A 10,605-nucleotide genomic window follows, 5' to 3' on the forward strand; every position below is an offset into this window, starting at 1 on the left:
GCTGTTAAAAAGTCCGTATCTTCCATGAATGCAGCATGAATGCGGAAACCAGTGTTACCGCAGCTAGAAACCAAATAAATTTTTGTAAACAATTAAATTTGGAAGAGAGAGAGAAACGAGTAGTTATTTAACGCAACTTTTGTCACAGAGGAGGAGCAGGATTAATTTTTTTTAAATCCAGTAACAGGAAACGGCTCATCCTCCCTAAACAATCGTCACGGGGCAAAGGTCAGCCAATCAGATGAACGGAAGTTTACCGTTGCGGTAATCCGGTTCAGAGACGACAAGTGCGGCCGACAGGAGCTGAACTCAGTCACAATTTTCAGCTCCGTGAGCCCTAAAAGCTGCAGTTATTACCGGCTAACCACCGAGCTGAGCGTCTGTGTACACTGCCATGGTGGACTGATGTGTGTAACGACGAGACGCGTTTGCACAGGAGGAGATTTTTTTTCTTTTTTTAAGCTAGTTTGTACCTCCAGTTGGTGATGGTGTACACAGGGCTGGATGAGTAGCCTGACGAGCAACGAGTAGCCTGACGCCTCTTCACCGCAGGCCGGGACAAGCGTTTCAGCTGAGTCCGGAGGACCAAGACAACCAAATGCTTCCAAGTTTTTGACAATAAACGAGGTACTTGGATACAGTCGGTCTGCTCCAAACTGCCTCACCAGTTCCTGCTGAAAGTGAGACCCAACCAGCTTTCACGGTGGAAACGAGAAGAAGAGCAAAGGTAAATGAAAGCTAAAAAAAAATCCCCCATCACAGCCTCTATGAGCAGTGTGCTTTGGAATTTTTAAAACTCCACCTTTTATGGCAAGTATCACACATGTGATATTAAAATCAACGAGTTTCTTAACATGCACTGTATTGCAATGCTCTCATAATGTGTGGCTAGGAAAGCATACCTTTTTCTGCCAGTGATTTGGAGGTAGGTGCTATCTGGGCCATGTGTCCACAGTCTCTGGGTATAATGATGGTCCTTGGATGCATAAAGATCAGCCTGTTCTGTGTTTGCTGATGTTAAATGCATAATGCATGTGTATAATTCTCTGCTTGTGTCCACACCTTCAGATGAATGCTGTGCGGGGGGGCACAGTCACCTGGCGTCCCCAGCCGTGGCAGGACGGAGACGGGGGCGGAGGGGAGCCTCTGTCAGACAGCGACTCAGAGGAGGAGGACTTCCCCGATGACAGCACCACCCCGCTGGGGGACTACATAACTCATGGTGGGACATTAGAAAATGACAAGGCTGGGGTTTCTCTATTCCTGCACTACATTGGGCTGATCTTACCTTCTGTTGCCACTCTCTCATTCCTCCCACCTCTTTCTTCTCTGTCTTTCAGGACTGAAGCAACTCCTGGATGCTCAGCAGCTGTGTGATGTTACCCTCCTTGTTGAAGGAAAGAAGTTCATGTGTCACAGGTATGATTGCCATATGTTACAGGGTATGGAGATGCAAGGGTCTAATTCCCTGACAATAAGTAATTATTGACAATATTGGGAATAAATAAGCATGTTGATGCATGTTTTCCTGTGTTGGAGCCCTGACTTTGGTGAACAGGACCCTATCTCAGATGATAAAACCTATATAATATCCTTCATATCTTAAGTCTGAAGTACAGTTTGCCTCCACAGCATGACTTCTCTTTTCCACCTTTGACGTACTGAGTGTGTGGGCTCATTCATAAAACAGTAGAACAGCAATGTGCATCTCGGCCACTGTATTCAAGGTGATGATGCAACATGGTGGTTTCCACAAACCAGTGCCTGCCCCTGTGTATTTACAGTTTTTGTAGTAATTACACACTATCAATATGTAATTATGAGAGCAATATCAGAGGAACGTTGTCTTCACTGTGTAGTGTACCACTGCACATGGTTGAAATGACAATAAAGCTACTTGACTATTCCTTTTTCCCTTTTTTTTTCTTTAGTAAACTCAAAAACATGACTTGAAGAGCTTTGAACACTGAAAGACTGCAAAATTGATTTTCTAGCACTGACAAATAAATGTCCCTTTTATTTATACGCTCTGGTCCTTAGGTTTTTAGACAGTGTTATAGTTTTTGTCATTTTACCTCTGTATGCCACCACAGTGGATTTTAAATCAAACCATCAGTAAATAATTTACTTGGAGTGCAGACATTTAGCTTTAGTTGGAAAATTAAGGAGCAGTACAAGGTGAGACCTGTTCTCTGTCATTTTGTAACAATTTTCAGTAGTTTTCAGAGGTTCAGAGGAATTGAGATGAGATGCCTGACATTTAGACTCCATGGATGTCACCAAATGTTGTGTTTCCTCCAGTGAGGTGTTTGTTTTTGGGTCTCTCTGCATTCAGTTTTGTATTTAGTAACTAAATAGCTGCTCTGTTGAGTTAGGATCAAGTGACTGACTTGGACATTGAACAATCTCACATTTTTCTTGCCTTAAACTCTTGGGTTGTCTTTTTGCTTTGGGTCATTATCTATTTGTAGTTCGAAGCTTTGTCCATTCATGCTTGCAGAATTTGTCTGAATCTGAGAAGGGAGTGTAGCTCTGTGCTCATCGTGATAGCTTTCTTGATTTGGATTGACACAGCTTTGAAACTTTGTATTAAAGTGAACAGCTACAGCTCTTTTATCGCCTTAAAATGCTGTGGAATAGCAAGAGAACCAGCCTCTGAAAAAGAGAGCTATGAGCAGGTCTAGATTATTGTGATTTTTATATAATGATGCAAGTGACTTTGAAAGAGTGTGCATTGGTGCTCATCTACTGATGAGCTGAGAAGAGCCTTTTACTAAGGCAGCTCATCTGGCACACTAGAAAAAGAGACAAAAGTCACATCTGCATTATGTTTGAAATTCCAGTGTGATTCACAGCAGTGTCATTTCCCAATGTTTTTGTGCTTTCCAAAGCTATCACAACCACCATTGCCTCAAGGGCAGAAGAAGATAAAAAGCCACATGTTATAATGTGTAGTTCTGCATGAACATTTCCCGTCAGTCAACTGCATGCATTTGTTAGCACTGATACCCGTGGTTTAGAGTGATATGTAAGAGAAGACAGGGCAGCTTGTCCTTCGGGAAAATGGTCTGCTTGGAAGAATAGTTATTGCAGTAGGGTTGAAGTGCAGAAACTCGCCATTAAAAGACGTGCAATGGAAACTTCAGTGTTACAAAAACTGTAAAGGCACAGGTTTAGGAGTGGAGTATAGGAACTTACCAGATGAGTCATCCTTTGCTATATTCTGAATAAGAGCACCAGTGTGTGTGATGAAAAGAAAGAAAACAGTTCAAGCCTGAAATTTTTAAAGCTCTGTAATGCTTTTAGGAGGTATTTGTCCTGTTAGATCGGGGATGTCAAACTCATTTTACACCATGGGCCACATACAACTGACTTTAAGCTTGAGTGGGCTGGACCAGAAACTCCCCTTTCAGTCAGTGGACAGAAGTGTAAATACAGTTTAATCCCTGAGATATCGCAACGTAAAAAAAATAACAGTAATTTCAAACGTATGTCTCTGTTTTTCTACATGTTTCTATAGGCACTATGACTGTTTGTGCTAATATAAGATTACATAAAATTACAGACTGTCTTGTAATTATGCAACATGAAAGTTTCAGTTTTGTTAAGGAATTTATTTATTTTTTGTGTGCATCTATGGATCCATTGTATAAAACCTAAATTTGTACAGTAACAGGAAGTTTTCTTAATTGTTTATTTGTTACATTTTGTTGTGGTTCACTTTAATGTCTCACCCATCTACTTCTTCTTTTCTTTTGACTCTCCCTCGACTTCTCTTTGCCATCAGAGTCCTTTTAGCAGCCGTGAGTCCGTACTTTCGGGCCATGTTCACCAGCCCGCTGGTGGAGTCTCGCCTCACAGAGATCCGGCTTGAGGAAGTGACGCCATCTGTCATGGAAACCATCATCCAGTTTGTGTACACTGGGGAGGCTGGGCTCTCCCTGGATACAGCTGAGGATCTGTTTGTGGCTGCCAACCGGCTTCAGGTCATGCCCCTCCAGGACCTGTGCTCCAGGTAAAGTTAATATCCTCAGTAATTAGATGTTACAGTTCAAGTGGCTACGTTTTTACTTTGACTTTAGATTGTAATTAAAATAAAACCTATTCTGTTTTCTAGATGAAGATGGCAATTAAATCATCTTGTGTCATTCCCTTTTTCTCTTCTTCTGTTTTTCTTTGACATTTTTCTGCTTTTTTTTTCTCACTTTAAATGCTTCAGGTTTCTTTTTGAGCACCTCTCAGTGGACAACTGCCTGGGGATGTACTCTCTGGCTCGCTCTCACCATGACCAGCTCCTGCTGCGTGCCTCCCTGCGACTGGTAGCCCAGCACTTTCCCCGGGTGGCCCGCCAGAAAGACTTCCTCCTGCTCGACCACGGCACCTTAGGCAGTCTTCTGAGCTCCGACCGTCTGGGCGTGGACTCGGAGGCAGAGGTATATGATGCGGCACGCCGCTGGGCAGAGCACCAGCCTTTGGATCGCTACGCTCACATGCCGGCGCTGCTTCACCACCTGCGCCCCGGGCTGTTGTCCCAGGAAGAGAGCCGAAGACTGAGTCAAGAACTGGGGCCAGCAGCAGCAGGAGAAGGCCTCGGCGGGCCTCTCAGACCACGAGAGGGAATGTTTGAGAAAAAGATTGTCTGTGTGGACCTGACGCCTCGGGAAGATGAGTATTTAGCTGCAAGAGACTACACGGTGGACTGCTTTGATCCTCGGACAGGGAAGTGGGAGAAGCTAGCACCACTCGGCTCACTTGTCAGTCCTGGCTGCACAGCTGTGGGCGACAGGCTTTTTGTAGCTGGTGGGATCCTGCGGACCGGCTCTGTGTCTGCAGCCGTGCATGAATACGATGCTGTGTTGGACCGCTGGATAGAGCAGCCTTCGATGGTCCAGCCCCGGGCCATGCTAGGCCTCCTTGGATGTGGAGAGTCACTCTATGCTTTGGGTGGCAGCAACCGCTCAGCTCTCCTGGACTCCAGTGAGACTCTGGACCTGACCACACTTCAGTGGAGTCCTGGGCCTCGGCTACCGCTTCCCCTGCGCGCCTTTGCCTGTGCAGCACTACGTGGAAGACTTTACCTCCTGGGTGGAACCACACTTGAACAGAACCGAGCTGTGGTCCACTCAGGCGTGCTTATTTATCACACCCTGACAGACTGCTGGACACGTGTGGCACTAGATTCAGGTGCCACCTGCCTCGCTGGAGGAGTAGCAGTGCGAGGTGGAGTGTGCGCCATTGGGGGATACATGAGGGATACCACCAAGTTCCTGGATGGTAACTACACCAACCTGGAGACTTTGGACGCTACAGGCCGTGTGCTGTTTTTCAGAGAAGGCAGAGGGTCAGGGGTGGAGAGGGAGGTGACTGGGGGAGGGGTGCTGGTCAGCGCAGAGCAGCGAGGGGGAGCGGGTGGCGGAAGTGACCGAGCTCCAAGCCCCGTCGTTTTTCCGGGGTTGCCTCGGCGGATTGCAGCAGGGGGTGTGGCCAGGTGGAAAAGACGGATTTATGTGTTGGGAGGGGAAAATGGCTCGCGCTTTTACGACAGCGTGTACTGTTGGAAACCCGGCTGGCGCAGCTGGGTTCAGAGACGGGAAAAACTTCCGGGAGATACCGGAGGCGTGAGCCAGTTTGGGTGCACCACTCTAAAATTCCCTAAAAAACACATCCTGTCCAGACTCAGACTAGCCAAAGAAAACTGCAAGAAGCCCTCTGACTAGCTGAGCAGGAAGCAGTGAGACTGAAGTGAGGGTCATAGACACAGATTTACTCCAAGGAGAATCAGCTCCTCCATGGCTTCTTGAAATGTTGAATTTTAAAATGAAGTCACGTGGAAAATAGCATTTTATACTATCTGAGTTCAGCCACCAAGCAGGCCTAGAATAGACCGGATCATCTGAAAGTGTCACAGATACATCAGTAGTCAAACAGGCAGTAGGTAGAGGCAGAAACTGGGGAAAAGTCAGGCAACGTGCACCTGAATGTAACTGAATCCACTGTTTGTCCTCTATAACCCAGAAAAGGGCCTTCACTTGATTGAAGTGTGATGTTATTTTAAGCTTTTTTTTGCTGTTGTAATAACTCTAAATTTGTGGATTTTCTTTGGACGCATTTAGTTTAGACACAAGGATACTGGCACATTCCTGTTCACTTTATTTCCCTAAATCTTTTTTATTGCTCTCCTGATCTCAGCCTGCAAAAGCCCTTTGATACTGCAATTTACAGCACACAAAACCTGACTGGATGGGAAATGTATTGTAGAAAGTTTTAGAATAACTGTATTTATAGAGCATCTTTGAAAAAAATCAAGAAATAATGGGTGTTGAAAGAAAGAAAGAGAAGAAATGAGCCCATAAATCATTGAGGTGATTGTAAAATAGATAATGGACTTTCTATAGCCTTTGTAGTGTTGCATTCCTGAAGACAGGAATACAGAAAGTAATGTAATGTAAGAAGAGCATGGATATGAGTTTCTAAGTTTTCTGTGAGTTGAAAGGATTTTTGATGGTGCAAGAAACAAGAGTGAAGAACAGACTGGACCTGGTAAACAATGCTTGATGTCAAAGATGACACGCACACATCTGGGAGTCATTTCAATAAATTGTGTGTGGAGGATTTCAGAGCAGCCATTGTCTCAGCCATGTCTGACACTTTTCTAATTAAGATGCAAAATGAAGGTTTTTGTTGTTTTCACAGATTCATTTTGATCCCAGGTTACAAAACTACATTAAACAGCTTTTCTAATGGCTCCAGCCCTTCCCCCCCCCCCCTTTTTTTTTTTTTTTTTAGATCAACAATATCAAGAAATTTGTGGTTGATAAAACTTTGAATAACAAGCTGATATGTTTCTTTTTTCATCTGACATAAATCATTTGGCACTGATATCTGAAAGCCATGGTACTTGCCGAGATGCCAATATTAGTCAACAAGGCCATTACAGCAATGAAAGGCCAATTCACCTTGTTTTTTTTTATGAGTTCTGATAACTTATTATATGATAACTTATTTACTGTAGATATCTTAATTCTAATCATTTACGGCTATTTAAGTTCATTGTTTTTAATTTATTACATATTCCCTATCGTGGCCCTGCTGTATTATCTTAACAACCTCCACATGTGAGCATGATTGGGATAAATATTCTAGACAAAGAGTGTGTAACCTAACAGAAGTGAATTTCCTGGTAATTCTGACTAATACGTTTTTAAAAAAAAGTTTTATATTTGTCTGAAACCCCAATGTTATCCTTTACACTAAGCTTTGAGCAACCCTTCAAGTCACTCCCTGTATGAACCTAGACTCTTTTAGCTCCGCCCACTTTACGCCAGCTTTCTTCTGAGTGGCTGCCCAGAATAGGAATAGGAAAACAAAAACAAGACGTGATAGCTATGGCAGCAAGTCCCGGATGAGCTTCGGGGAACCGAACGATCCAAGATCACGCGAAATCGTCAACAATCAAATCCAGCTAACTTACTTAGCGAGGTACGAAGAACGGGCCCCAGGTCACATTGTAACCAGTACATGTATTCCAGAAAGTAATGAAGAGAACAATATGTCCCCTTTAAAAGTGTTTTGGTTAGAAAACACTCGAGTGGGAGAAACGGAAAAAATGAAAGACTGTATTAACACATTCAGTGAGTTCTTTTAATCAGCTGAAGGAAACTAACTTTGTAGTTAATGTGATATCTAAACCCCTCTTAGAATTTGACCTTCAGTATCCTTGTGTCTAGACTCTGTTACATATCTTCCCTCCATCTTGAAGCCAGTTCAGTCTCTGCTTGATTCAGCAGACACGTGAAGCTTCAGCCGTAGGACTTTGAATGTACTTGGCATGGAGGTTATGGACTATCTAAACACACATTGAGTAGCATTGCACCTTATTTATTTATTTTTTTAAAGTATTTTAAGTCTTTTGTTGTTTCTAAACATTTGTGTTGAGACTGCACTTCCTGGATGTCCTGTAGGTCTGCTCAGAAATGATCTGCTGTGACTCTAAAACGCACTAATAATTATTCAGATGCCACAGAGATTAGGTCACGGTCAGGTTTTGTTTTGTTTCATTCTAAATCCGCTTTTCTCCACTTTCCACTGATAAATAATTTCAGAATCCAAAGTCAAACCGTCCTCTTATCGTTCCAGTTGAAAATGTTGCGCTAATAGTTTCTCCTTCAAGGTTGGAAAAGTGGAATTTCTCCAATTTTCCCAGCTCGCTTCACAGGCAGCAAGTTATTTCTAGTGGCCATAGTGACTTCCTAGGCTGTGCATCCCCATTAAATACTGTGGTCTTTATTTTATGTAGTGCATACTAAATGATACTTTGCTTACTCTAATTTATTCTTGCTTTATATTTGTTAAATACATGGACGTGAGCTGAGTTTCAGGATTCCCTTTTCCTCTTCACTGCTGATAATCAGTCCAGTTTGGATAAGAATTATTCCAAGTGCTTTGTTGGTACAGGGGATTCCATATGTTTTTGGGAAATGACAAAATTTTAATATATTTGCCACCTTCTTTGCCGTAAGTTTGTACAACACCACAGTGGATCATTTTCTGTCACTTATCAAATTCAGGGTTGCGGTTGGGCTGGAGCCAATCCTAGCTGTCATAGGTGAAGAGGTGCAGTACACCCTGGATGCAAATTCAGTCTATTGCAGGGCTGACACATAGACAGACAACCTTTCACATCTACAGGCTATTTAAAAAAAAAAAAAAAAGGACACCAGTTAACCTTTGAACTGTGGGAGGAAGACAGAGTATCCGGAGGGAACCCACACAGATACTGGAAGAACATGCACACACAGAAAGGCCACAGATTGGATTTGAACCCAGGACCTTTTTGCCGTGAGGCTAATCACTGCACCACTTACCACTCTTGAAGTGCAGACTTTCAGCTTTAATTCAAGGTGTATATTGTGTCTGAGTGTAATGATAGTTTTTTTTTTTTAATACTTGGATAAAATCCTTTGCAGTCAATGACTTCTTAAAGTCTAGAACTCATGGAGAACCAATGCTGTATTTCCTCCTTTGAGATGCTCTGCCTTTCAAGAACATCCCATTTCTTTGCCTTTAGGATGTCTTGAGTTGCCTTTGCAGTTTGCTTTGGCTCATTATCCGTTTGCACGGTCCCATCAGTTCTTCTGTATTTGTCTGGGCAGAGAGTACAGCTCTATACACGTCATCCTGCTGCTTCTGTTAGCAGTCACATGAGCTATAATGATGAGTCGCCCAGTTTCACTGCCAAGCCAAACATGCCAATACCATAACGCTGCCTCCATGTTTTTCATATAATGTGGTGAGCTGTTAATCTCGGAAGTTCATCCTGGTTAACCAGGCTCTTTTAGATGATGTCCAGTCTGACTTTGTAGTTGTTGAGCATAACCAGTGGTTCACAACTTGTTGAAAACCTTCTGTATTTCCATTCATGGAGAGGTCTCTTCATACACAAAACTCCTCATGAGTGGCCTTGACTTGATTAGATGTTGTGAAGTTGTTTTGCTTAATCATGGAAATAATTCAACATGAACTTAAGTTGTCTTCTGGGTTCTTTCAGGCCTTTTGGTGTTGCTGGTTCAGATTGTTGAATTTGTTCACTCCTAACTTTTTTTTTTTCCTTTTAATTAGTCATGGAACCACATCAACTGCCATAACCCTGCTTTTTAAGTCAGTTGTCCAGTTACTTTTGAGCCTCTGGAAATGGGGAACTGCGTATAAAAGCAGCTGTAATTCCTAAACATTTAATGCAATACTTTTATTAAACCCCTTGAGTTGTAGCTGGAAATCTGCACTTTAATCACGTTGATGGTTTAAAATCCACTCTAGTACTGTGCTGAAGCAAAACTACAAAAAAAAAAAGCCATTCCACAAAAACTTATGCACCCGATGTTTCACTTTTGCTTCTTCCTGCCTTTCACTGAGCCACTGCCATTAGCTGAAATATGACCGCCAGTAGATTGGCAGCTTTCTCTTCTCCCTCAGGTGAGGTCAGTCCAACCTGGTGTTGAAGTTTCACGGAAGAGCTGGTAATGCGAGTCTCTCATGATGAGACCGTAATGGTCTCTGCTCACGGTTTGCCATTTTAGACATTTGATATGGAAGAATTCATACCAGTGTGTGTCTGACCAGTGAGGGTTTCTTTGTTTGTTTTGTGTTTCCAGAAAACTCCACACTACACTGCCTGTTAATTATTTCCCCTGACTTGCTCTGAGCTGTCACCCCGGAAATGTCAGACGAACTGATTTCCTCTCCCTCGGTGTGCTTACAGCTTGTGTGACATGTGAAAAGTGACTGTACGCATGCATGTTTTCTATGCTGAGGCGTAAATGTGTTCTACACAAGCTTTTCGCACACATCCAGGGCTCACATGCCGTGCGCCCATTCAAAGAAGCTGCCCTAATTTGTATTACTTAATGACATTTGTGAACTGGAAGGCAAATGGATGCTTCAATGGAAGCAGTGCTATCAAATGAATAAAGGACTTTTTTGCTTTTGTGTTTTGTGACTGTGACTTTTTTGACATGCCAGAACCTTTTATGTTGACTTGGTCACAATGATTTGCAATAATCATATTTTTATCATTGTTTAGTGAACCGTTGACCAAAATAAGGAAAA

At 43.0% G+C, this 10,605-nt stretch overlaps 1 protein-coding gene across 1 annotated transcript; it reads left to right on the forward strand.

Annotated features, from left to right (window-relative positions):
- The first annotated feature begins 169 nt into the window (after positions 1-169).
- LOC147314062 (kelch repeat and BTB domain-containing protein 8) lies at positions 170-10,485 on the forward strand. The gene is made up of 5 exons (XM_086260842.1): positions 170-727; positions 1,069-1,222; positions 1,341-1,419; positions 3,788-4,015; positions 4,220-10,485. Exons 2-5 carry the CDS (start codon positions 1,069-1,071, stop codon positions 5,715-5,717), a joined length of 1,959 nt encoding a protein of 652 aa, XP_086116968.1. The 5' UTR covers positions 170-727; the 3' UTR covers positions 5,718-10,485.
- Positions 10,486-10,605: the final 120 nt, after the last annotated feature.

This window comes from Aulonocara sp. 'chitande type north' Nkhata Bay, linkage group LG14 (genome assembly GCF_057382095.1).
Source record: "Aulonocara sp. 'chitande type north' Nkhata Bay isolate Kocher_YH1m ecotype deep benthic linkage group LG14, A_spYH_male_GT1.1, whole genome shotgun sequence".
Lineage (NCBI taxonomy): Eukaryota > Metazoa > Chordata > Actinopteri > Cichliformes > Cichlidae > Aulonocara > Aulonocara sp. 'chitande type north' Nkhata Bay.